Raw genomic sequence first — 27893 nt, forward strand, 5'->3', positions numbered from 1 at the left:
TTTTTTTTTTTTTTTTTTTTTTTTGAGACAGTCTAGTTTTGTTGCCCAGGCTGGAGTGCTAGGGTGCAAACATGGCTGACTGCAGCCTTGACCACCCAGGCTCAAGCAATCCTCTCATCCCAGCCTCCTGAGTAGTTGGACCCACAGGCGCATGCCACCAAACCCAGCTGATTCTTGGATTTTTTGTAGAGACAGGGTCTGGGCATCTTGCCCAGATGGTCTTGAAATCTTGGGCTCAAGCGATCCTCCCACCTCAGCCTCCCTAAGTGCTGAGATTACAGGTGTGAGCCACTGTTCCCGGCCATGAATTTTTTAAACACCTGAATAAAGTTGAGCATAGCCTTCAGTAGCATAATTCTGAAGTGGTTGATTTTGTTTAACTGTGGGCTGGCAAAACTAATGTTGAGACTCTTTTAGCTCAGTAAAGACTCTTACGTTACTGGCATAAAAGCCTGAGACAGTGAGCTAATTACTGTGCTGGGAAACTAAATATGTCACTTTCAGAGGAAGTAATGTCTCTGCCTACAGAACGTCCAAAACATAGACTAGTGAGTGTCATTTAGTTAAATGAAATACGGCCCAGTTAAATGTCACACTGCAATGTTAAACAGAGTACCACATGTAAACGAGGGGGTTACTTGGTTAGATGGTGACTTTCAAAGTGTTAGGAGGGGATCAGCAGTCTGATTTTCATGGTGTGACACTCTCACATTCAGCCAATTTCTGCCAAAGTGGGGCAAGGAGGGATCCCACAGATGTCACAGGTAAGATGACTCTCAGATGACCGTCAGTATTTGGGAACACATTTTGTAGGCAACTCATGCATTTTTCTCCTTTTCTGTCATGACCTGCCCTGTGGTCGCTCTGCTGATGATCGGTGTGGGAGATAGGGAAGGAACATTTCAAACCAGTAAGTCTGATCATTAACAATTCCTACTTTCTTGATAACTATGTGCCAAGCATTGAGCTAAGTATTTCACGCTCATTGTCTCATTTAATCCTCACTCACGAGGAAGACCTATGGTGTTACTGTACCTTTAAGATGTACTTGGAAAAACGGAGTTAGGGAGGTTGAGAAATTTGCTCAAGGTTACACAACTGAGGCAGGAGAATGGGGAACATGAGACGGGAGAGAGCAAAGTGAATAAAAATCACTGGGAACAGGTAACCCGCTCACCCGCGGGAGTGGCCAGCGGGAGACAGGCTGCCTGAGGGGAGGAAGCTCCGCAGGACCCGCTGCAGACCCAGGGCCAAGGGTCCCGCAGGAGGAAACGCGGGCGCGGTGGGGCTGGCTCCAGGCACGCGGGCCAAGGGCAGGAGGGTGGGACACGAAGCCACAAGGCTCCTTGGGTTCCTCCTCCTTCCTGTCTGCCTTCTGCTTCTGCAGCCTGATCTCCGAGTCCCTCTGCCTGCAGGCGGTGGCACAAAGGCCACATCTCCGCGCTGAACCGAGTCGCTCCGCGTTTTGCTGTTCTGACCCCAGAGCTCGTGCTGGGTACCGCGGGGCGGGGCGACAGCCCGAACTACTCTCGATGTCATTCCCCAGCCCACGCCTGCTCCAGCCACAGTTCCCCTGGTTTTCCTGAGGTTCTCCAGCTGCTCAGTGATGGGCAGGTTCATCTACAGCCTGGAGCATCCTCCTCCTCCTCCTCCTCCTCCTCCTCCTCCTCCTCCTTCTCCAGAAACACCTCTTTTTCCTTCTCCTCATTCTTCCTTCTCATTCTTTCTCCTCCTCATTCTTCCTCTTCCTCTTCCTCCTCCCCTTCTCTTTTTGTTCTTTTCTTCTTCCTTCTCTTCCTTTTCTCTTTATTTTCCTCCTCCTCTCCCTCTTCTTTCTCCTTATCCTCCTCCTCTCTTCTTACTGTTCTTTTTTTTTCCTTCTGTTTTCTGCACTTCTGCCCTCCGCTTCCTCTTCTTCCTTTTTTTTTTTTTTTTTTTTTTTTTTTTTTTTTTTTTGAGGTGGAGTCTTGCTCTGTGGCCCGGGCTGGAGTGCAGTGGCGTGATCTCGGCTCACTGCAACCTCTACTTCCCAGGTTCAAGCGATTCTCTTGCCTCAGCCTCAGTAGCTGGGATTACAGGGGTCCACCGCCACCCCACCCCCCACCCCCCACCTCCCCCCACCAGCTAACTTTTAGTAGAGACAGGTTTTTGCCATGTTGGCCAGGCTGGTCTAAACCTCCTGACCTCGGGTGATCCACCTACCTCAGCCTCCCAAGTGTTGGGATTATAGGCATGAGTTACCACGCCTGGTCTCTTTCTCCTTTATTTATTTATTTTTTAAGAAAAATTGAAATCATAGTTTTCTGAAAATCCCTTCTAGCTCTCAGCTTCCCCGAATCAAGTCCTGGTCATTCACTTGCCGTGCGACTGCTGTGCTTCCCCTTTTTCCATTTCCCTCCTTCCTAAGGGACCAGGCAGACATGGGTTCCAACCCCGCAGGCTCCCTGTCCTGTTGACGCTCTGACTCCACCTGCGGCCCCAGTTTCCTCATTTGCATAGTGTTCCCCCAGTAACAACAGCAATCATACAAAGTTCTAGGGTTCTTTCGAGGATAGTGTGTATTCACCACAGTGCACCTCTGACGCCTCGGATGTCGGCTATGCTCAAGTAATGACAGCTATTGCTTTACAGTAACTGTGGAGTTAAGGGACCGCATATGGCAAAATGCTGATCATTATTTTGAAGATGGTTTCGTCCCTCTAATCTCAAATCCAGTATTTTAGGGACATGCTAAATGGTTTGTCCTGGAGAGCTGTGTTAAGGGACAAAATCCTTTTCCCTACATCAGCTATGACACATCCTGACAGTAGAGAGCAGCTTCCAAGAAGCAATTTAAAATGCCATTATCAGGCAGGGACAGGGGCTCTAGGGGATTTTGGGGTCAGCAGATGTGAAATGAACGATTTCACAGAGCTGTTACAGAGCGGTGATGGGAATTTCCTACGAGACCCCGCCCCCAGCTGAGTCATCCACTCCTGTTCGACCTGAAGTCCTCCCCCTCCTGAGCTGCAGAAGCCTGAAGACCAAGCAGTGGAAAGTTCTCCAGCAGCCCTGAGATCGCAAGGTCTGTCCATTTGGGGGAGTGGGTGGGGGCACTGAGAGGGGGTGAGGATAGAACTTTTGCTCCCTTTGCCCATTTCTAGACTTTTTCTCCTTCTAATCTATAATAACTTCTCTTCAATAGCCCATTAAATAAACATCAATAATTCGGCCTGAAGAGAGTTTTTCACTCCTGAGTTTTGTTACCATACAAGCTTCACATCTCAGAACATGTCTGTGTTGAAGAAAATGTGTTAGTGAGTTGAACAGGGAGGTCTTTCCACATGTTAGTAGTTAGGTGTTCAGCTAAAGGGGGAAGAGTGATTTTGTGATAGCTTCTTCTTGAACTGAATTGTCTGATGCCCCTGACAGATTCTGTTTGTAAGGAGTTTATTCCAGGGGCAGTAAGTAATTGGCATTATTGCTGGATGGTACTGCAAAGTACCTATGAAAGTCCCCAAAAGTTCTGGCTATTGTTATTTCTGCATTTCGGCAGAACACGATGGAAAATGCACCCTCAGACTTTGGCAAACGTGCACAAAGCAGTGTGTTTAATCATGCCTGCCTTGTTGTAGTGGTTTCTATGAATTTGCTACTTTTCCACAATATTCCATCATTAATTGTTCCTGAAAAACCCTGAGTTTTCCTCTTGTAGAATTGTATAGGTAATGATTGCAAATAGATAATTTTGAAAGGAGAAACCACCTTTCCTTGGAAATGTTTACCTTTTGCAGAGTGACATTTGTGAGACCAGCTAATTTGATTAAAATTCTCTTGGAATCAGCTTTGCTAGTATCATACCTGTACCAGATTTCATCATGGGAAACAGCTGTTACAACATAGTAGCCACTCTGTTGCTGGTCCTGAACTTTGAGAGGACAAGATCATTGCAGGATCTGTGTAGTAACTGCCCAGCTGGTGAGTACCCAGTTATCATGTGCATTTGATCTGTTCTGTTGGAAGTATGGTTCAGTTAGTCTAGTAGTCAGGGCCAATGAGCTCCCTTTTAAGGAACAGAAAATGAAAATTCATTCATTTACAAATATTTATTGGATGCTACAACCTAGCTGTGTGAACACAGCAGTCATGCCACCTCTTGTGCCTTGACTTTCTCATCTGGGGATAATAAGGGAACCTGTTTTATAGGATGGCTGGGAGGATCAAATGAAGGGCTTAGAACAGTGCATGGCACATGGCAAGACTGTGGTATTTATTTGTGGCAATTATTTGTGGACTGAGCTTTCTAAATATTGGAAGAAACATTCATTTGACAAGACAGAAGTTTTTACTTACCAAAATGTAAATAAATGTTAGTTTTGTGTGTAGGACTTTGTGCTCAGACTGGGGGCAGAGCAGCGAGTAAGTGGGTGGTAAAGGGCTTAACAGAGTGGGGAAAGTCAGGCGCATTTAAATTTTAGTGTAGGACATTGATGTCCTCCTGGATCCAGTCATCCTCATCTCCTAGATCAATCAAGATAATAATTGTGTTTTATTCAATAGATAAAGTATTTTCTTTCTGCTGATTTATTTGTTACAATATCTGTTTTTGTTTTTTTTGTTTGTTTGTTTTTGTTTTGAGACAGAGTCTCACTCTGTCACCCAGGCTGGAGTGCAGTGGCATGATCTCAGCTCATTGCAACCTTGGCCTCCCAGGTTCAAGCAATTCTCCTGCCTCAGCCTCCCAAGTAGCTGGGATTACAGACGTGCACCACTGCGCCTGGGCTAATTTTTGTATTTTTAGTAGAGACAGGGTTTCATCATGTTGGCCAGGCTGGTCTTGAACTCCTGACCTCAGTTGATCTGCCCGCCTTGGCCTCCCAAAGCGCTGGGATTACAGGTGTGAGCCATTGCACCTAGCCTGTATTTTGTTATTTCTAATTCTGTGATTACACAAAGAATAATCTTGCAAATGTATCATTTTAGGAAGTCAATCAAACTAATGTCTATCACTGTGGCATCTAGAAAACTCATCATTCTTTTATAATCCTATTTTCTTGTAAACTTCAGAATGCCTTGGGTGACGATTGCCCATTGTCAAATGTGTACCATTATTGTCTGCCTTTCTTAGGTACATTCTGTGATAATAACAGGAGTCAGATTTGCAGTCCCTGTCCTCCAAATAGTTTCTCCAGCGCAGGTGGACAAAGGACCTGTGACATATGCAGGCAGTGTAAAGGTATGAGTTCAAAGACATTTTCTTCTTCTAGAAGATAGTTGGGAAGATAAGCTTTTCTTTCCTCTTTACTAACTGCTGTCTTTTGAAAATCTCAAGTGTCAAAGACTCTGATTCTTCTGACAACCAGCAGGTCCAGTAAAATAATATCGGGTGACAGCAATTATTTGTGGACTGAGCTTTCTAAATATTAGAGGAAACATTCATTTGACAAGAGAGAAGTTTTTACTTACCAAAATGTAAAAATGTCATTACGGAGATTTAAAAGTAAACTTTAAAATCACTGGGAACACTGTAGTTGAGTGAGCATGACTGTTACTGCAGAGCGTAAATTTGCTTCCTGGATTTGGAGGTCAAGTGTAATAAAACGGGGGCTGGGGGGGACTTTGTAGGTGTTTTCAAGACCAGGAAGGAGTGTTCCTCCACCAGCAATGCAGAGTGTGACTGCATTTCAGGATATCACTGCCTGGGGGCAGAATGCAGCATGTGTGAACAGGATTGTAAACAAGGTCAAGAATTGACAAAAAAAGGTACGTTTGCGTTTGCGCTTCTTTGATCTAGAGTAGTTTTGTGATGTAGACAAACTTAGCTTAGGTCTTGATCCTTTGAAAATAAACAGATTTGTAGAACCTTAAAGTAACAAGTGAGTATATGATATGTCATATTTTAATTAATAAAATATTTCCGTTATTTCTTCATAAATGGAAGTAATTTGAAATCAGAAAGTTTGTTAATTGCCAGAACCATTCATCTTCACACATTTCAGACATAGACAATACTTTATGTACAGTTAGAATAAAAACTAGCCATCTTAGGGTATTGTTTCAAGAATTATAGAATAATTTGTGCAGATTGCATTACGGTAATGATTTTATTAAGTTCATCACAGGGAAAGTTACCAAATGATGAAAATGCTTCTTTTTTGTTATTGCTTTCATTTTTAATGCAAGGTTGTAAAGACTGTTGCTTTGGGACATTTAATGACCAGAAACGTGGCATCTGTCGACCCTGGACAAAGTAGGTATCATTTCCTTTAGTTTATGGAATAAAGGATCTGGGTTAAATTTTTTGGAAGATAAGGAATGCTATCATTGAAGCTTATTTTGCACCCATCAAGTGTAGACAGAATGTAACATACTAATAGGCAGTGTGGGAACACTGTGAGGTTGTAGCAACTCAATAGGCAAAGTGGGCATTTTCTCCAGAAACAGTGCCTGGAACATTTAGATCAGAATTGCCAGTGGAGGGTGGGCACGTGCAGTGGCTCATGCCTGTAATCCCAGCACTTTGGGAGGCTGAGGCAGGAGGACTGCTTGAGCCCAGGAGTTCGAAACCAGCCTGGGTGAGACCCCGTCTCTACAAAAAAATCAAAAAATGTGCCAGGCATAATGGCACATGCCTATAGCCTTGCCAGCTATAGAGAAGGCCGATGAGGCAGGAGGATCACCTGAGTCTGGGAAGTTACGGCTGCAATGAGGTATGATCGCACCATTGCACTCCAGAGCAGAGACCCTGTCTCAAAAGAAAGGAAAAGAATTGCCAGTGGAACTTTGCCACTGTCTGCCTCTTCTCTGTTTCCTTCTCATTCCTTTGCTGCCTGTTATCTTCTCTTGTTGATCAGCCCATCTCCATGTGCTCAATGCCAGCCCCTAGAATGATACAGAAGTAACTAATTGCTCGTTACCCTCCAAAATGTGGCACACACTTGGGCACACAAGGCCATCACAGGTGGTAAAAAGCCAGTAGTATACGAGAGAATGTGACTGTTGTTTTGTGGAATCAGAACTCACACTGTGGTCTGTGGATAGGTGCTGGTCCACACATGGCTTGTCCTGTGCCCCCATCAACAGCGGTGTAGGGTTAGAGAGTAAGCATTTAGAAACTTTTAAGGCAAATTGGCAGAGTAATGCGGTCTGTTGACTAAGAGTAAAAATTTGGGCGTTGTATTTTATATGTATTTGTTCTTTTTCCATTTGATTTTCTTACTAGAAAATCATTTTTATTATTTTACTTTGACATTTTTATTGTATTTCAAAAGTGTATTGGTTTATAACAGACTGGAAAGTGACTTTTTTGGAGAGAAAACAAAGTGTTTTAAAACAGGAATCATGGTTTCCCTCTGCTTTTGTTATTTACAATTTATCAGCATCAGAGTGGCTGACAAATGGAATCGTGATTCACAAGAAAAGTATTAACTGTTTTCTCGGACTTAGCTGAATTCTCTCTTTGGAAAGTGGTTTTTTTAAAAAGGTCTGTTTTGTTTGTTTGTTTGTTTGTTTGTTTTGAGATGGAGTTTCACTCTTCTTGCCCAGGCTGGAGGGCAATGGCGCCGTCTCGCCTCACTGCAACCTCCACCTTCCAGGTTCAAGCAATTCTCCTGCCTCGGCCTCCGGAGCAGCTTGGATTACAGGTGCACGCCGCCACGCCTGGCTAATGTTTTTGTATTTTTAGTAGAGATGGGGTTTCACTATGTTAGCCAGGCTGGTCTTGCACTCCTGACCTCAAGTGATCCACCCACCTGGGCTTCCCAAAGTGCTGGGATTCCAGGCGTGAGCCACCGTGCCCGGCTGGAAAGTGGCTTTTTAAAAAAAGTCTTTCAATACAAATTTTTCAGAGTTGTTAAGTGAGTCTGCGTGGAAGAGTGGGTTTAATCTGGCTCTGAAGGATGGGTGGATTTGGGGTCGGTAAAGGGACGAGGGAAAGGCGTAACAAGAACAGCAACAATGATGGCAGTAATGGTGATGATGATGATGATGGCTGCCATTTACTCAGCGTGTCAGACGTGCAAGAGTGTGTCACTGACTCTCGCTCGTTTGTTCTTTGAAACAGTTCTGGCAGCACATACAATCCTAATTTTGCAGATGAGAAAACCGAGGCTTAGGGAGGTTTCATTTTTCTTTTCTTTTCTTTCTGAGACAGCATCAAACTCCTGCGTTCAAGTGATCAGCCTGGAACTCCTGGGTTCAAGTGGTCCTCCCACCTCAGTCTCCTGAGTAGCTGGGACCACAGGCATGCACCACCAGCTAATTTTTTTTGGTTTGTTTTTTAATTTTTGTAGAGATGGGGTCTTGCTATGTGACTCAGGCTGGTCTCCAACGCCTGGTCTCAAGTGATCCTCTGGCCTCAGCCTACCAAAGTGTTGGGATTGCAGGCGTGAGCCACCGTGCCTGGGCTACAGAGATTTCTTTTTTTTTTTTTTTTTTTGAGACGGAGTCTCGCTCTGTCGCCCAGGCTGGAGTGCAGTGGCCGGATCTCAGCTCACTGCAAGCTCTGCCTCCCGGGTTCGGGCCATTCTCCTGTCTCAGCCTCCTGAGTAGCTGGGACTACAGGCGCCCGCCACCTCGCCCGGCTAGTTTTTTGTATTTTTTAGTAGAGACGGGGTTTCACCGTGTTAGCCAGGATGGTCTCGATCTCCTGACCTAGTGATCCGCCCGTCTCGGCCTCCCAAAGTGCTGGGATTACAGGCTTGAGCCACCGCGCCTGGCCCAGAGATTTCTTAACTTGCCCAAGGTCATTCTGGAAAGCAGCAGACCCAGGGCTCAAACCCCGGTTTGCCTGATGCCAGTGCCAGACCTGTTAACCCTATGCTGGCCTTCATCCGTGCCAGAGATGGTCAAGTCTGATTAAGAAACTGGGGGTGAGAGACTAACCAGGCAAAACAGCCTGAACTAAGCTGTCACCGAACAGAAGGAAGCCATGGAAAGCTGCAGGGAGCCAAACAGTCAAGTGGAAGTTTCTCAAAATATCTTTGCATCGCCTTCGAACCCAGACCCATATATCTTTTTCACTAGGCTACTTCATTGGGTAAAAACTGACAAAGTTTTAAATCAGAATCGTCTGGACCTAAGTTAATTATTTAAACTCTTTTCATTGAACTGTCTAAGCTGTTCTTTGGATGGAAAGTCTGTGCTTGTGAATGGGACGAAGGAGAGGGACGTGGTCTGCGGACCATCTCCAGCCGACCTCTCTCCAGGAGCATCCTCTGCGACCCCGCCTGCCCCTGCGAGAGAGCCAGGTAGCTGGGCTATGCCATTCAATCAAAGTGTATATCTTATGGCGATTCCAGATGGTATCTAAATCGCCCCAATATCATGATGTCTCACATCTCCACCTACAACAGGCACCGCCCACGTGCATTCCTTCCTGAATCCTGCCCTCAGGGACCCAGCAGGTTCCTTCCCAGGCATTTGTTATTCAGTCTGAGATACACATTTGTAAGCAGTGCCAGAGGACACTTCACCCAGACAGAGTCTATATCTTTATCAATGCCAAGGAAAGGGGATTATAAGGTCCCATATTTTCTTTTCTTTTTTTTTTTTTTTTTTTTTTAAGAGAGTTCCTTACTCTGTGCCAGGCTGGAGTGCAGTGGCATGATCTTGGCTCACTGCAACCTCCACCTCCTGTGCTCAACCAATCCTCCCACCTCAGCCTCCCCAATCGCTGGGACTGTAGGCACGCACCACCACACCTGGCTAATTTTTGTTTTTTGGTGTTTTTTTTTTTTGGTAGAGTCGGGGTCTTGCTATGTTGCCCAGGCTGCTCTCAAACTCCTGGGCTCAAGCAATCCTCCTGCCTTGGCCTCCCAAAGTGTTGGGATTACAGGCGTGAGCTGCCGCGTCCGGCCCCTGGGTCCCATATTTTCTATGTGCTAGAAAGGACAAACTGCTTAATTTTTGTGGCCTCTAGGAAAACTATTAAGTTTCTTTCTTTTTTTTTTTTTTTTTCTTTGAGACGGAGTCTGTGTCACCCAGGCTGGAGTGCAATGGCGCGATCTTGGCTCACCACAACCTCCGCTTCCCAGGTTCAAGCGATTCTTCTGCCTCAGCCTCCTGAGTAGCTGGGATTACAGGCGCCCACCATGGTGCCCACCTAAGTTTTGTATTTTTGGTACAGATGGAGTTTCTCCATGTTGGCCAGGCTGGTTTCAAACTCTTGACCTCAGTTGATCTGCTCACCTTGGCTTCCCAAAGTGCTGGGATTGCAGGCATGAGCCACCGCCCAGCCATTCAGTTTCTTTTTTTCTTTTCTTTTCTTTTCTTTTTTTTTTTTGAGATGGAGTCTCGCTCTGTTGCCCAGGTTGGAGTGTGGGGGCACCATCTCAGCTCACCGCAAACTCCGCCTCCCGGGTTCAAGCGGTTTTCCTGCCTCAGCCTCCCAAGTAGCTGGGATTACAAGTGCCTGCCACCACTGTGTTGGCCAGGCTGGTCTTGAAATCCTGACTGTAAGTGATCCTCCTGCCTCGGCCTTCCAAAGTATCGGGATTACAGGCATGAGCCACCATGTCTTGCCTTTTTAAAAGTTTTCCAAGTTTACTCCATTAGCAGGTTGGAGATGCCCAAGGCTCTGATTCTTCTCATGCTTAGGAGTTTACCAGTGTAAATATACACATGGGTGTATGAGTGTCCATACATTTCTGCATGCGTTTCTCCTTTTGCTGTGTTTTGCAGGACACTCTCCGCAGATCATCTTCTTTCTTGCGCTGACTTCGACTGTGGTACTCTTCCTGCTGTTCTTCCTCGTGCTCCGTTTCTCTGTTGTTACACGGAGCAGAAAGAAACTCCTGTATATATTCAAACAACGTAAGATTAACGTAATCATATTAGAGCTCTGGCAAAGCAAGACTTTTTATAATAGAAAGGAAAAGATGATTCTTTAAAAAATTCTAGAAATGAGGTTCATATAGCCCGGTGGTTATCAAGCAGGGGCAATTTCGTCCCCGGGAGTATTTGGTGGCGGTGGTGGTGGTGATTAGGGTGATTAGGTGGTGATTGGCATCTAGTGAGTAGAGGCCAGTGATGCTGCTAAACTCCTACCATGCACGGGACAGCCTCCCAGCAAAGAATGATGCTGCCTAAATGTCAACAGTGCTGAGGTGGAGAAAGCTTGCGTATAGAAGAGCACACCTCGGTTCTAGAAAAATGTCAGATTTAAATATGCTGCAGCCTTGGATTATTGCGTGTGTGTGTATGTGTGTGTGCGCGCATACGTGTGTGAGTGCCTGTGTGTGCGTGTGTGTATGTGTGCGTGCATGTGTGTGCGTGTGCATGCCTTGTGTGTGTGCGTGCGTCTGTGCATGCCTGTGTGTGCGTGTGTGTGTGTATGTGTGTGTGCATGTGTGTGCATGTGCGTGCCTTGTGTGTGTACGTGTGTGTGTGTGTGTATGTGCGTGTGGAGGACACTGGCAAATAAGAATCAGAAAACCATGTTCCCCCCATGTCCCCATGTCCCTCTGGTTGATAAACTGGTTTAAAATGAGTTTAGACCCGTGTTTGAGGAAGGCAGAGAGAACAAAGAGGGAGTTTGAAGGGGGTTTAACAAATGGAGTATTACAGCACCAGTATGGATTACATGAAAAATTTCAATAATGAATTTCATTCATTCATTTGTTCAACAAGGTATTATTTCTATAAGGTACTCAGCAAGTACCTGGCACAGAGTCAGCACCCACTAGACAAAAGCCATTGATATTTATTTGAAAAAGTGTATAGATGGAAGGCAACCTGTTTTTTGTCTTCGTGAAGGATAGAACGAGACATAACAGGCTTAATAAGACTTAATAAGAGGGATATAATAGAAGGAGCTTTTTGAGAGCAAAATTTTAACCCAAAACACCATGTAAGACCAGAATGTGTCTATTTGTAGGTTGTTAAAAATATATGTGCAGGAACAGCATTAGTAAAGTTTTTTTTTTCCTTTTCCTTTTTTTTTTTGGAGACGGAGTTTTGCCCTTGTTGCCCAGGCTGGAGTGCAATGGCGCAATCTCGGCTTACCGCAACCTCCATTCACTGCAACCTCCTCCTCCCGGGTTCAAGCGATTCTCCTGCTTCAGCCTTCCTAGTAGCTGGGATTACAGGCATGCACCACCATGCCCAGCTAATTTTGTATTTTTAGTAGAGACGGGGTTTCTCCATGTTGGTCAGGCTGGTCTTGAACTCCCGACCTCAGGTGATCCGCCCGCCTCGGCCTCCCAAAGTGCTGGGATTACAGGCGAGAGCCACTGCGCTCGGCCAGTAAAGTCTTATCTAATACATTATGCTAATTTATTTAAAGCCTCTTTTTAAAGCAATATAGAACTTTTTTACATTGTGACCTATATAGAAAAATGCATAAATGCAAAGTTTAACAAATTGTCATAAACGAACATCCAAATAACTCTACCAGGATCAAGAACTGGAACGTAACCCATTCCTGAAGCCCTGGGCTGCCCTTTCTAGATCACAGCCTTCCTTGCCTACTAGTGCTAACCACATCTAGACTTGTATGGTATTAACTTCCTTTTGCTATAGTTTTGCTACCCAACAACACAGTTTTATCAGGCTGCTGTGAACTTCATACAATAGAATCACACTGTGTTTTCTGTATCTTGCTCCTTCTTTCAACGTTGTATCATGAAGATTCATCCACGTTGAGTTCATCTTTAGTTGATTTCCATTGTTGCACACTCTTTTATTGAATGATGACATTGTTGCTTACCCATTCTAATATTGATGGACAGTGGGATCACTTCCAGCTTGGGGTTATTACACGCAATGACATTTGAATATTTTTGTCCGTGTATCTCAGCACATGTAAACACGTGTTTCTGGTTTGGTTGTGTTTTTAAACCTAGGAATAACATTGCTGAGCTACAAGGAACGTGTGTCTTGGTCTTGAATATGCCAAACTGTTTTCCAAAATGATTGGACCCCATTTACACTGCCCTGGTAGTAATGATGTTCTTTTTACTCCACATCCCCTGATAACTCTTGGCATCATCGGACTATTTTTATCGATATGGTGGGCGGATAGTCGTATCTCATTGTGGTTTTAACTTACGCTTCCTGGTTGCTAGTGAGGTTAGATGCCTTTTCATGTTATTTTGGCTATTTCCTCTTTAGTGAAGGGCCTGATCAAGTCTTTTGAGTATTTTCTCATAGGATCGTCTGTCCTCTTCTTACGTATAGGAAGTTTTTAGTCTGCTGTTCATGAGCTGCAAATATCTTTTCCTAGTCTGTGGTTTGCTCTTTCATTCTCTTTTTGAGGTCTACACCTCCAATTTAAACCTCTATGCTCTCACTTAAGCCTGATTTCGGTTTTGTCTTTTGTTTTTTTGAGACAGGGTCTACTGTGTCACCCAGGCTGAAGTGCTGTGGTGTGATCACAGCTCACTGCAGCCTCGGACTCCAGAGCTCAAGCAATCTCCTGCCTCGGCCTACTAAATAGCTGGGACTATAGGTGCATGCTACAATGCAGAGCTAATTTTTAATTGATTTTTAATTTTTTTTGTGGAGACGGGGTCTCGCTATGTTGTCCAGGCCAGTCTTTTTTTTTTTTTTTTTTTAAGACGGAGTCTGGCTCTGTCACCCAGGCTGGAGTGCAATGGCGCGATCTCGGCTCACTGCAAGCTCCGCCTCCCGGGTTCACGCCATTCTCCTGCCTCAGCCTCCCGAGTAGCTGGGACTACAGGCGCCCGCCACCTCGCCCGGCTAGTTTTTTGTATTTTTTAGTAGAGACGGGGTTTCACCGTGTTAGCCAGGATGGTCTCGATCTCCTGACCTCGTGATCCGCCCGTCTCGGCCTCCCAAAGTGCTGGGATTACAGGCTTGAGCCACCGCGCCCGGTCCTGGGCTCAAGTGGTCCTCCCACTTCGGTTTCCCAAAGTGCTGGACTTAATCCTGATTTAAAGGACTACCTCTGCAACAAAGTTCCATCCACACCCCAGACTGCAACAAAGTTCTTTAGAAAATGCTTTTCAAAAGTATTTATGAGTAATTAGTGAGTTTCAGTGGAACCGTAATCCATTTTTTAAAAGTTTTTAGGACACTCCCTGGTGGTCCAGTGGTTAGGATTCGGCGTTCACCGTTGCAATCTGGGTTCGATTCCCAGTCAGGGAAGTCTTCCTTCTGGCCGGGCGCGGTGGCTCACACCTGTAATCCCAGCACTCTGGGGGGCCGAGGCAGGCAGATCACCTGAGGTCAGGAGTTCAATACCAGCCTGGCCATGGTGAAACCCCCTCTCTACTAAAAATACAAAAAATTAGCCAGGCGCGGTGGTGGGTGCCTGTAATCCCGCCAGCTACTCGGGAGGCTGAGACAGGAGAATCGCTTGAACCTGGGAGGCGGAGGTTGCAGTGAATGGAGATTGCGCCACTGCACTCCAGCCTGGGCAACAAGAGCGAAACTCTGTCTCAAAAAAAAAAGTTTTTAGTCATTTAAAAGAAATTTTGATTTTGACATAATTATAGATTCACAGGAATTTGCCAAGACAGGTACATCTCTCATGCCATTTCTGGGTTCCATCCTCCAGTGCAATGGCAAAGCAGGAAATTGACGTTGGCATGGGGTGTGTGTGTACTTTGTCCCTTTGTCACACATGTGAAATCGTATAACAACCAACACAATAAAATCAGAACTTTCCATCACCGCCAAGATCTTCTCCCACTACTCCTTTCTAGTCAGGTGCTCTCCCTCTCCCCACCATCCCCTGGCAACCACTTATCTGTCTTCCATCTCTATACTTTTGTTATTTAAGGAATATTGTGTGAATAGAATCATACAGCATGTGTCAAGCTAAATCACAGACAGAGAAAGAGGCTCTCTAAAAGATTATGGTATTTTTTTCAGGAGTAGCATTGCAGTGGGAATATGATGGGTGTATTCAGGGAGGTAAAGGTGACAAGAGTTTTTAAAAGAAAAAATGGGCCGGGCGCGGTGGCTCAAGCCTGTAATCCCAGCACTTTGGGAGGCCGAGATGGGCAGATCACGAGGTCAGGAGATCGAGACCATCCTGGCTAACACGGTGAAACCCCGTCTCTACTAAGAAATACAAAAAATAGGCCGGGCGCGGTGGCTCAAGCCTGTAATCCCAGCACTTTGGGAGGCCGAGACGGGCGGATCACGAGGTCAGGAGATCGAGACCATCCTGGCTAACATGGTGAAACCCCGTCTCTACTAAAATATACAAAAAACTAGCCGGGCGAGGTGGCGGGTGCCTGTAGTCCCAGCTACTCGGGAGGCTGAGGCAGGAGAATGGCGTGAACCCGGGAGGCGGAGCTTGCAGTGAGCTGAGATCCGGCCACTGCACTCCAGCCTGGGCTACAGAGCGAGACTCCGTCTCAAAAAAAAAAAAAAAAGAAAAAGAAAAAATGATGGGCCGGGCGCAGCGGCTCATGCCTGTAATCCCAGCACTTTGGGAAGCCGAGGTAGGTGGACCACCTGAGGTCAGGAGTTCGAGACCAGCCTGGCCAACATGGTGATACCCCATCTCAACTAAAAATACAAAAAGTTAGCCCAGTGTGGTGGCATGTGCCTGTAATCCCAGGTACTCAGGAGGCTGAGGCACGAGAATTGCTTGAACCTGGGAGGCAGAAGTTTCAGTGAGCCGATATCACGTCCTACACTCCAGCCTGGGTGACAGAGCAAGACTCTGTCTCAAAAAAAGAAAAAAGAAAAACTGAGGAGGATTATGTAAGTTATTTTGAAACAATGATCCTTTGCTACAAAGATCAATACCCGCAGAAGTATTTTTTTGTGTAAGACACAGTAGCCTTTGTGCAAGGTTGTGGTTTCTGCAGTCTTGTGATAGTTGTTTTTATCAGGCATGCACGCATAAGAAACCCTCTTCATGGCCTTCCCTGGCTCCGTTTGTCAGAGTTTTTTAAAAAAATTTTGAGACAGAATCTCCGTGTGTCATTCAGGCTGGAGTTCAGTGGTGTGATCTCCGCTCGCTGCAACCTCCGCCTCCTGGGTTCAAGCGATTTTCGTGCCTCAGCCTCCTGAGTAGCTGGGATCACAGGCAGCCGCCACCATGCCTGGCTATAGTAGAGACGAGATTTTGCCATGTTAGCCAGGCTGGTCTTGAACTCCTGGCCTCATGTGATCTGCCTGCCTCGGCCTCCCAAAGTGCTGGGATTACAGGTGTGAGTCACCATGCCCGGCCCATTTGTCAGGGTTTTGACACAAGTTACTCCATTTTGATTCTGACAACTTTTACAAATGTGAACTTTTTTAAGATTTTGCTTTTTCACTCAGCAGAATGCCCTTGATATTCATCCAAGTTGCTGTGTGTTTCAATGATTCGTTCTTTTTCCTTGCTGAATAGTATTCCATGATACGCTTGTGCCACAGTTTGTTTTACCATGCACCCATTAAAAGATATTTTGTTTGCTTTTTGTTTTGACTATTACATATAAAGCTGCGAGGAATAATTATGTACAGTTTTTGTGTGGGCATTATTTTGTATCTCTATGAGAAATATTCAGGAGTGCAATTCCTGGGCTATACGTTTGGTGCTTGTTTAGTTTTTAAGAAGTTGCCAGCTGGGCGCGGTGGCTCAAGCCTGTTATCCCAGCACTTTGGGAGGCCGAGACGGGCAGATCACAAGGTCAGGAGATCGAGACCATCCTGGCTAACACAGTGAAACCCCATCTCTACTAAAAAATGCAAGAAAACTAGCCGGGCGAGTTGGCGGGTGCCTGTAGTCCCAGCTACTCGGGAGGCTGAGGTAAGAGAATGGCGTAAACCCAGGAGGTGGAGCTTGCAGTGAGCTGAGATCCGGCCACTGCACTCCAGCCTGGACGACAGAGCGAGACTCTGTCTCAAAAAAAAAAAAAAAAAAGAAGTTGCCAAACTATTTTCCAGAGGAAGCGTATCATTTTACATTCTCATCGGAGTTTTTCTGCATCCTTGCTCGCATTTTGCATTGCCTCAATTTTTATTTCAGCTGTTCTAATAGGTGTGTAGTGACATCTCATTGGGGCTTTAATTTGCATTTACCTTATGGGTGGACATCTTTTCATATGCTTATTTTCCATTTTTATGTCTTCTTCAGTGAAGTGTTTTTCAGATCTTTCGCCTATTTTCTAGTTGGATTATTTGTTTTACTGTTGAGATCCAAGAGTTCTTTATGTTTCCCAGATAGGAGTCCTTTGGCATATATATGATTTACAAATATTTTCTCCCAGTCAGTAGCTTGCCTTTTCATCCTCTTCACGGGCTCTTCCACAGAGAAAAGCTACTTAATTTTGATGAAGTCCAATTTATGGGTTTTTTTCATTGATGGAGTCATGTCTAAGAATTCTTCATTAAGTCCCAGGTCTCAAAGATTTAGATTTTTTTTCCTCTGTCTCTTATAACTTTTACAATTTTTTATTTCATATTTAAATCTTGATTTTTTTTTTTTTTTTTTTTCTGAGACAGGGTCTCTGCTTTGTCACCCAGGCTGGAGTGCACTGGTGTGATCATGGCTCACTGCAGCCTCCACCTCCTGGGCTTAAGTGATCCTCCCTCCTTGGCCTCCCAAGTAGCTGGGACTACAGGAGTGTGCCACCACTTGCCGCAGACCTATTGGACTGAACAAAGTGGGGAGAACGTGGGAATAAAAGACAAGAGACAAAAGAATATATTTGGAAGAAGGAGTCAGGGGTAACCTTGCGTCTAGTGGACAAAGGCCCTAAACTTTACACAGCCCACTGTCTTTATTAGGCAAAAGAGATAGCGAGAAAGTGGGGATGATTGTCCTGTCAGTAATTGTCAGTTGGCCATTTGGTGTTTGGTTCACAGCAGACTTGACAGACTGCATCCTTTGAACAATAGGTGCTAGATTTCTCAGTAGATAACTTCAAGGAGCCAGGGAGTGATGTCCCTCAGCAAACCTTTTGGCGGCAAGGCAGTGTGAGTTTGCTCACATCTTGCATTCATGATAAACACTTTGCTGTTTGATCATATAGCCTCCAGCGGAATGTTGAGTTGGTCATGTCTCACGGCTTCAGCTCCCTGCATGCCTGGGTAATTTTTTATTTATTTATTTATTTTGAGACAGAGTCTCACTATGTTGCCCAGGCTGGTCTTGAACTCCTGGCCTCAAACAATCCTCCTGCCTTGACCTCCCAAAGTGCTGGGATTACAGGTGTGAGCCGCTGTGCCAAGCCTTGATTCATTTTAAATTTTTCGTATAAAGTGTGAGAGGTTTTAGCCAAGTCTTTTTTTGTTGTTGTTTTTGGCCTAGGGGTGTCCAATTGCTCTAGCATCACTAGTGGAAAACATTAGTCTTCTTTCATTGTAGCTTTGTCAAAAGTAAGTTGGCTGCAATTACGTGGGGCTATCTGGTTTCCCTCTTCTGTTCCACTGATCCATGTGTTTCTTCCTCTGCCGATACCACACAGCCTTGATTACTGTGGTTATCCATAAACACTGAAATTGGGTAGAGGGTGGTAGTTTCTCCCGCTTTATTATTTCGTTTCAGAGTTGTTTTATCTATTCTAGTTCCTTTGCATTTCCACATACATTTTAGGATAATATCTATATCTACAAAAAGCTGGCTGGGATTCTGATAACAGTTGTGTTAAATCTGCATATCAGTTTGGGGCGAATTGACATCTTTACTATGTGAAGTACAGTCACGTATCACTTAACGACAGGGGTACGTTCTGAGAAATGTGTTGTTAGGTGATTTCGTTGTTGTGTGAACATCATAGAGGGCACTTAGGCAAACCTAGACAGTACAGCCTACCATACACCTAGGCTGGATGGTATAGCCTGTCGCTCCTGTGCTACAAACCTGTAGGGTGTGTGACTGTACTGAATACCATAGGCAACTGTAACATAATGGTATTTGTGTGGCTAAACATACCTAAACACAGAAGAGGTACCATGAAAATAATATGATTTTTGCCAGGCGCGGTAGCTCACATCTGTAATCCCAACATTTTGGGAGACCAAGGTGGGCAGATCACCTGAGGTCAGGAGTTCGAGACCAGCCTGGCCAACATGGCAAAACCCCGTTTCTACTAAAAATACAAAAATTAGCTGGGCGTGGTGGCACGTGCCTGTAATTCCAGCTACTCGGGAGGCTGAGGTGGGAGAACCCCTTGAACCTGGGAGGCAGAGGTTGCAGTGAGCCGTGATCACACCACTGCACTCCAGGCTGGGCAACAGAGTGAGACTCCATTAGGAATGGGGCCACACGGCAGGAGGAGAGTGGTGGGCGAGCGCGTGAAGCTTCCTCTGTATTTATAGCCGCTCCCCATCACTTGCATTACCGCCTGGTCTCCGCCTCCTGTCACGTCAGCAGCAGCATTAGAGTCTCATAGCAGCATGAATCCTATTGTGAGCTGCGCACGGGAGGGATCTGAGTTGCGGCTCCTTAAGAGAATCTAGTGTCTGATGATCTGTCCCTGTCTCCCATCACCCTTAGATGGGACTGTCTAGTTGCAGGAAAACAAGCTCAGGCTCCCACTGATTCTACATTATGGGGAGTTGTATAATTACTTCTTTATATATTACAATGTAATAATAATAGGAATAAAGTGCACAATAAATGTAATGCGCTTGAATCATCCCGAAACCATCCCCCCACCCAGTCCATGGAAAAATTGTCTTCCACCAAACTGATCCCTCTTGCCAAAAAGGCTGGGGACCTCTGCTGTATATGACTGTAGTCTTATAAACACTGTACACTTAAGCTAAACTAAATTTATTTAAAATGTTTTCTTTCTTCAGTAATAAATTAACCTTAGCTTACTGTAACTTTTAACTTCATAAACTTTAATTTAATTTTTTAAACTTTTTTTTTTTTTTTTTTTTTTGAGGCACCGTCTGCTGCCCAGGCTGGAATGCAGTGGCAAGATCTTGGCTCACTGCAGCCTCCACCTCCCAGGTTCAAGTGATTCTCCTGCCTCAGCCCCCCAAGTAGCTGGGACTACAGGCAGCTGCCACCACACCTGGCTAATTTTTGTATTAGAGATGGGGTTTCACCATGTTGGCCAGGCTGGTCTCGGACTCCTGAGCTCCGGTAATCTGCCCACCTCGGCCTCCCAAAGTGCTGAGATTACAGGCATGAGCCATCACACCCAGCCTATAAACTTAAAAACAATTTTTTAAACTTTTTGACTCTTATAATAACTCTTAGCTTAAAACACAAGCACATTGTACAGCTGCACAAAAATATTTTCTCTTTATTTCCTTATTCTATAAACTTATCTATTTAAAAGTTTTTAAATTGTTTTTTACTTTTTAAACTTTGTTGTGAAAAACTAAGACACAAACACACATATTAGCCTAGACCCACACAGAGTTGGTGTCTGCCACCTCCACATCTTGTCCCACTGGAAGATCTTCGGGGCAAAACCATGCACGTAGCTGTCATCTTCTATGAGAACAATGTCTTCTTCTGGAATATCTGGAATACCTCCCAAAGGACCTGCCTGAGGCTGTTTTACAATTAACTGTTTTTTTGTTTGTTTGTTGTTTGTTTTTTTTTGAGACAGAGTCTTGCTCTGTTGCCCAGGCTGGAGTGCAATGGGGCGGTCTCGGCTCACTGCAACCTCTGCCTCCTGGGTTCAAGGGATTCTCCTGTCTCAGCCTCCCAAGTAGCTGGGATTACAGGTGCATGGCACCATGCCCGGCTAATGTTTTGTACTTTAGTAGAGACGGGGTTTCACTGTGTTGCCCAGGCTAATCTCGAACTCCTGAGCTCAGGCAATCCACCGCCTCGGCCTCCTAAAGTGCTGGGATTACAGGTATGAGCCACCACACCTGGCCTTAACTGGTTATCTCTGTGTGTGTGTGTGTGTGTGTGTGTGTGTGTGTGTGTGCGTGGAATATACTCTAACTATAAAAAGTATGGCATAGTAAGTCCATAAACTACTAACATACTCATTCATTGTTATTATCAAGTATTATGTGCCGTACATAATTGCATATGCTACACTTTATACAACTGGCAGCTCAGTAGGTTTTTTACATCAGTATCACCACAAACGTGAGCAGTGAGCAGTGCTGCAGTGTTATGATGGTTGGACATCACGAGGCAACAGGAACTTTTCAGCTCCACTATAATCTTATGGGACCACGATCATATATGCGGTCTGTTTTCAACCAAAACATCGTTTTACGCTGTATGACTGTATTCCAATGCACAAACATGGTATGTCTCTCCATTTATTTATATATTTTAAAATGTCTTTCACAGCATTTTGTAGTTTTCACTATACAAGTTCTGTATGCGTTTTGTTAGATTTAGGCCTAAGGAAAAAAAAATTTTTTTGAAGACAGGGTCTTGCTTGCTGTATTACCCAGGTTGGAGTGCAGTGGCATGATCACGGCTCACTGCAGCCTCAACCTCCTGGGCTCAAGTGATCCTCCCACCTCAGTCTCCAGAGTAGCTGAGACCACTGGCATGTGCCACCACCCCTGGCTAATTTTTAAATGTTTTGTAGAGACAGGGCCTTGCTGTGTTACCAAAGATGGTCTAGAACTCCTGGACTCAAGCAATCCTCCTGCCTTGGCCCCCATAGTACTGGGATTACAGGCGTGAGCCCCCACGCCCAGTTTCTAGATCTAATTTAGGTCTTGTATTTTCTCAGGGTTCCTCTGACATCACTCTAGGGAAGGAGGAAGGATGGGCAGCTTGTTACAGCCAGGCAGGGGTGGAGGAAGTTTGGGTTCTGCGCTATACCTCCTGGAGGGTGAGCGTCTCCTTTTTATTACTAGACATGTGGGAGTTCCAGCTCCCACTAGGCCTCCTCTGACACCACCCCAGGAAGGACGGGGAGATGAGGCTTAATCCACGGTGAGGGAGGAAGTTCAGGTTCTCTACCCAGTCTTTCCTGGTGGGCTTGCAGGTGGAGCCACTGTGTTTTTTGTGGTGTTTTGTTAGAATTGAGTGGTTATTGTCTAGAAGGTTTTGGGCCAAGCGCAGTGGCTCATGCCTGTAACCTCAGCACTTTGGGAGGCCGAGGCAAGCAGATCATAAGGTCAGGAGTTCAAGACCAGCCTGGCCAATATGGTGAAACCCCATCTCTACTAAAAATACAAAAATTAGCTGGGCGTGGTGGGGGGTGCCTGTAGTCCTAGCTACTCGGGAGACTGAGGCAAGAGAATCACTTGAACCCGAGAGGTGGAGGTTGCAGTGAGATGAGATTGCGCCACTGCACTCCAGTCTGGGTGACAGAGAGAGACTCCGTCTCAAAAGAAAAAAAAAAAAAGAAGCTTTTAGTCTTGCTCTGCTGCCCCTTTCCTAGTCTCACAACTAGGGAGTACAAACTCTTCTTAGTTTTTTTTGTGTGTGTTTTTTGAGATGGAGTCTTGCTCTGTTACCCAGGCTGGAGTGCAGTGGTGCAATCTCAGCTCACTGCAACCTCCGCCTCCCAGGTTCAAGCGATTCTCCTGCCTCAGCCGCTTGAGTAGCTAAGATTACAGGTGTGCACCACCATGACCAGCTAATTTTTGTGTTTTTAGTAGAGACAGGGTTTCGCCATGTTGGCCAGGCTGGTCTCGAACTTCTGACCTCAGATGTTCTGCCTGCTTTGGCCTCCCAAAATGCTTGGATTACAGATGTGAGGCACCACACCTGGCCTCTTCTTGGTTTTCGTTTTGCTTTGTCCATACTATTGGCATTTTTAGGTTGCTGCTTCTCTGGTTCCCAGTCAGAGGGAAACGAGGCAGAAAGAAGCCCATTGCCTTGTTGTTTCTTGGGTCCGGAGATCACGGCCCCATTGGCCTTCCTCTCTCTGCCTTTTGGAGAGGTTTTCAGCAGTACTCAGCGGGACAAATACGGAAAGCATGACATCTCAATCTTCCCAGAGGAGATCTCCATTTTGAAATTCATCTTTGGATCAATTTCAAAAGACATCCCGTTGGTATTTCTGAACATCTTGCCAGTTTTTCATAAGTTCTAGGAGATGGTGTGGTTATTTGGGTTGGGTTTTTTTTTTTTTTTTTTTTTTTTTTTTTTTTGAGACGGAGTCTCGCTGTGTCTCCCAGGCTGGAGTGCAGTGGCGCGATCTCGGCTCACTGCAAGCTCCGCCTCCCGGGTTCACGCCATTCTCCCGCCTCAGCCTCCAAGTAGCTGGGACTACAGGCGCCCGCCACCACGCCCGGCTAGTTTTTTGTATTTTTAGTAGAGACGGGGTTTCACCGTGTTAGCCAGGATGGTCTCGATCTCCTGACCTCGTGATCCGCCCGTCTCGGCCTCCCAAAGTGCTGGGATTACAGGCTTGAGCCACCGCGCCCGGCCCGGGTTATTTTTTTATAGCAACAAGCATATGAACTTGGGGTAGGACTTTTTGACTTGCTTGTCTGTAAATAAATACCTGCTTAGGATTGAAAAACTGCTGAGCACTAACATAAATGCTTCACTAACATGTAAAAGAAAGCCCGGCAGCTCATGCGCAGATCAGTTCTTGGTTCCTAACGATGGAAGTCGTGGGGATACCTCCACACTCTTGGAGTCATAGCATTGTGTTCCAAAGAAACCATTGGATCTTGAATCTACCTAACCCTCAAGACGAAAATATGTGCTGCTGAATTGAAACTAGAGCTATGATTGGGATATGGCTAATATTTTATGCTTTAGTGATTCATGCTTATGATTTTTTTTTAGCTAATGTAGAAAATAAAGAAAATAATTCTTAAAGACCAGTAAAAATATTTGGTCAACGGAAACAAATGTCAAATAATCTCCAGAGGAAGTTCATCCTTGCTGTTACCTCTCTTGTGGATGTTTGTTAAAAGTATTATTATTATTATTATTATTATTATTATTATTATTTTTGAGACAGAGTTTCGCCATTGTCACCCAGGCTGGAGTGCAATGACGCAATCTCGGCTCACTGCAACCTTCGTCTCCCGGGTTCAAGCGATTCTCCTGCCTCAGCCTCCCCAGTAGCTGGGATTACAGGCACCCGCTACCATGCCCGGCTAATTTTTGTAGTTTTAGTGGAGATGGGGTTTTGCTATGTTGGCCAGGCTGGCCTCGAACTCCTGACCTCAAGTGATCTGCCCACCTCGGTCTTCCAAAGTGCTGGGATTACAGGCGTCAGCCACTGCGCCTGGCTGAGTTTGTTAAAATTAAAAGGGAGACTGTCTGCAGTTGTAATTTATGGAAAATAAGTGTTAAATGATTCAAATAGACAACAAAATATATGTATCTTTAAAATTTTTTTTAGCATTTATGAGACCGGTACAAACCACTCAAGAGGAAGATGGATGTAGCTGCCGATTTCCAGAAGAAGAAGAAGGAGGATGTGAACTGTGAAATGGAAGTCGATAGGGCTGTTGGGACTTCCTTGAAAAGAAGCAAGGAGATATGAGTCATCTCACTATCACAGCTTTCAAAATCAAGAACACCATCCTACAAATACCCAGGATTCCCCCAACACATGTTCTTTCCTCAGTGCCAATGAGTTGGCCTTTAAAAACACACCACTTCCTTTTTTTTTTTTTTTTTTGGACAGGGTCTCACTCTGTCACCCAGGCCGGAGTGCAGTGGCACCATCGCGGCTCTCTGCAGCCTTGACCTGCGGGAGCTCACGTGATCCTCCTGCCTCAGTCTCCTGAGTAGCTGGAACTATAAGGAAGAACCATCACACCTGACTAACTGTTCTGTTTTTTGTTTTGGTAGAGAAGGCATTTCGTCATGTTGTCCAGGCTGGTTTCATACTCCTAGGCTCACTTTGGCCTCCCAAAGTGCTCGGATTACAGACATGAGCCGCCATGCCTGGGCAAAATAATGCACCACTTTTAACAGAACAGACAGATGGGGCCAGAGCTGGTGATAAAAAAGCATTTTCTAGATACCACTTAACAGGCTTGAGCTAGTTTTTTTGAAATCCAAAGAAAATCATAGTTTAAATTCAATTATGTAGGCCAGTGGTCCAACTACAATGATAGTCAAAATCAGTGCAGGTTTGTGTTTTGGTGCTAATATGACATATGACAGTAAGCCACAAGGTGCAGTAAGTGCCCCAACTAAACTTCCCATTGGTTCTGTCATGTAACATGACATGCTCCACCGTCAGGGGAGTATGAGGAGACTGCCTGTCTCTGCGGTCAAGAGCAAAAAACCTCAGGTCTGGAGGAAGTTTTGGAAAGAGTTCAAGTGTCTGCATATCCTGTACACCACCTGCCTTTGTCCTGCTCCCTTTCAAGCCAGGTTATATTCTAAAAATTTTTAACTTTTAACATAATATTTTATACAAAAGCCAATAAATGAACCACACACGATAGGTGTGAAGTACAGTGAGAAAATGAACACCTGCGAGCTCACCGTCCTACCACAGCACTAGAGTAGGGGCCGCCAAACTCCCATGGCCAAACCTGGTGCACCATTTGCCTTTGTTTGTTTGTTTGCTTGCTTGAGACAGAGTCTTGCTATGTTGCCCAGGCTGGAATGGAGTGGCTACTCACAGGCACAGTCATAGCACACTTTAGCCTTAAACTCCTGGGCTCACGTGATCCACCCGCCTCAGTCTCCCAAGTAACTGGGATTACAGGTGCAAACCTGGCATGGCTGCCGTTGTTTGGCTTATGATCTAAGGATAGCTTTTTAAATTTTATTTATTTATTTTTTTTTTGAGACAGGGTCTCACTCTGTCGCCCAGGCTGGTGTGCAGTGGTGCGATCTTGGCTCACTGCAACCTCTGCCTCCCAGTTCAAGCAATTCTCGTGCCTCAGCTTCCAGAGTAGCTGGGATTACAGGTGTGCACCACTGCACCTGACTAATTTTTATATTTTTAGTAGAGACAGAGTTTCACCATGTTGGCCAGGCTGATCTCGAACTCCTGGCCTCAAGTGATCCATCCACCTCGGCCTCCCACAGTGCTGGGATTACAGGCATGACCCACTGGGCCCAGCCAGCTTTTACATTTTTAAATGGTTTAAAAGTAATCCAAGGAAGAATAATAGCTTATGGCACAAAAAGTTATATAAAACTGAAATTTCAGAGTCAATAGGTAAAGTTCTACTGAACACAGCCACACACATTTATTTATATACTAAGACTGGCTTTGCACTACAAGAGCAGCGTTGAGTAGGTGTGACAGAGACTCCATAGACCACAAATCCAAAATGTTTAATATCTGAACACTTACAGGGTCAAAGTCAAGGTCAGAGCCACCATCCATGTGCTGCTTTCTCCCCTCACCTTCTGTCCATCCCCAGACAGCCTTTCTTAGGAATTTTGAGTCTATCTTTCCCTTGCTTTAAAAAATCATTTCTCATATAATTATATATCCTAAAACTATGTTATTTAGTTTGGCTTGTTTTTGAGCTTTATGAAAATTGTATTGGGCTATATGGAGACTTCTGTGACCTGCCTGAATCACTCAAAATTATATTTATAAGACTCATTGTGGCCAGGCATGGTGGCTCATACCTGTAATCCCAGCACTTTGGGAGGCCGAACCGGGTGGATCACCTGAGGTCAGGAGTTCAAGACAAGACTTGCCAACATGGTGAAACCCCATCTCTACAAAAAATACAAAAATTAGCCAGGCATTGTGGCGGGTGCCTGTAATACCAGCTACTCAGGAGGTTGAGGCAGGAGAATCGCTTGCCCCAGGGAGGCGAAGGTTGCAGTGAGCCGAGATTGCACCACTGCACTCCAGCCTGGGTGACAAGAGCAAGACTCTGTCTTAAAAAAAAAAAAAAAAAAAAGACTCATTGTGTTGTCGTGTGTAGCTTTAGTGCATTCGTCTTAACTCTGCTGGAAATATGCCATTATTTATAGATCCATCCTCTACCAAGAGATGCTGGGTTTTTACCAGGTGTTTCGAAATCATGGGCAATGTTGTCATGGATGTTATTTTACGCATCTCCTCTGCAGAAGTGTCTCCAGGGGAAGTTTCTAAAAATGGAAGGCTGGGTCTTAGGGCATGTGATGCTCAACTTTACGAGCTGGTGCCTATATCAGTTAGGACATGCTAAGTTATGTAGAAGTAACAAATAATTCCCCAACTCTTAATAGATTGCAATGAAACAACAAAGGTGCATTTCTTTTTCTTTCTCTCTTTCTTTTTCTTTTTCTTTTTTTTTTTTTTTGAGACAGTGTCTCACTCTGTCTCCCAGGTTGGAGTGTAGTGGTGCGATCTTGACTCACTGCAACCTCTGCCTCCCGGGTTCAAGTGATCTCCCTGCCTCAGCTTCCTGAGTAGCTGAGACTACAGGCCCATGCCACCACACCCAGCTAAGTTTTGTATTTTTAGTAGAGACAGGGTTTCACCATGTTGGCCAGGCTGGTCTCGAACTCCTGACCTTAGGTGATCTGCCTGCCTTGGCCTTCCAAAGTGCTGGATTACAGGCGTGAGCCACCGTGCCTGGCCATTTCTTACACTTTTGTGTGATATGCCTATTGCAAGCTTGCCATGCCTCTGTCCCATGTTATTTCACTCTGGGATTTAGGTGGAGGGAGCAGCTTCTCTTTGGAACACTGGCCATCACATGGCAAATGGATATCTGTCACTTCTGCTCCTATTTAGTTGGTTCTACTGTAACCTTTAGAGCAAATCACGCAGCCAAGCCAGGCATCAATAGGGCAGAAAAGTATAAACTTTAAATAGAGGGGAGGAGAAAATATTTCTGAACAATAGTCTACTGCAGTAACAAATTGCTTTTCCAAGTGGCTGTCCTAATGTACCCCCGTCAGTCATATAAGTGTCATGTAAGTATCCCATTGATCCACATCCCTGCCACCCTCTGGTACTATCAGGTGCCCTTAATTTTGCCAAGCCAGTGGGTACAAAATGAGATCTCACTGTGGTCTTAGTGTGCATTTGCTTGGTTACTGATGAGTACCTTGTCACATATTTATATACCATTTGTGTTTATTTTTTAAATAAAATGCTTGCTCATGCTTTTTTGCCCATTTGAAAAAAAAACTTGGGGCCGGGTGCAGTGGCTCATGCCTGTAGTCCCAGCTCTTTGGG

At 45.1% G+C, this 27893-nt stretch overlaps 1 protein-coding gene across 3 annotated transcripts; it reads left to right on the forward strand.

Moving 5' to 3' along the window:
* Positions 1-2675: 2675 nt before the first annotated feature.
* LOC105479294 (TNF receptor superfamily member 9) lies at positions 2676-27425 on the forward strand. Of its 3 annotated transcripts, none has more exons than XM_011737265.2 (8): positions 2676-3064; positions 3774-3957; positions 5108-5215; positions 5668-5742; positions 6163-6229; positions 9097-9227; positions 10660-10791; positions 24138-27425. In XM_011737265.2, exons 2-8 carry the CDS (start codon positions 3858-3860, stop codon positions 24224-24226), a joined length of 702 nt encoding a protein of 233 aa, XP_011735567.2. In that variant the 5' UTR covers positions 2676-3064; positions 3774-3857; the 3' UTR covers positions 24227-27425. The 3 variants fall into 3 exon arrangements, with proteins under 3 accessions (XP_011735567.2, XP_011735564.2, XP_024647971.2); XM_011737262.2 differs by having other exon boundaries at positions 2682-3064; positions 3824-3957; positions 5605-5742; XM_024792203.2 differs by having other exon boundaries at positions 2683-3064; positions 5605-5742.
* Positions 27426-27893: the final 468 nt, after the last annotated feature.

Source organism: Macaca nemestrina, chromosome 1 (genome assembly GCF_043159975.1).
Source record: "Macaca nemestrina isolate mMacNem1 chromosome 1, mMacNem.hap1, whole genome shotgun sequence".
NCBI lineage: Eukaryota > Metazoa > Chordata > Mammalia > Primates > Cercopithecidae > Macaca > Macaca nemestrina.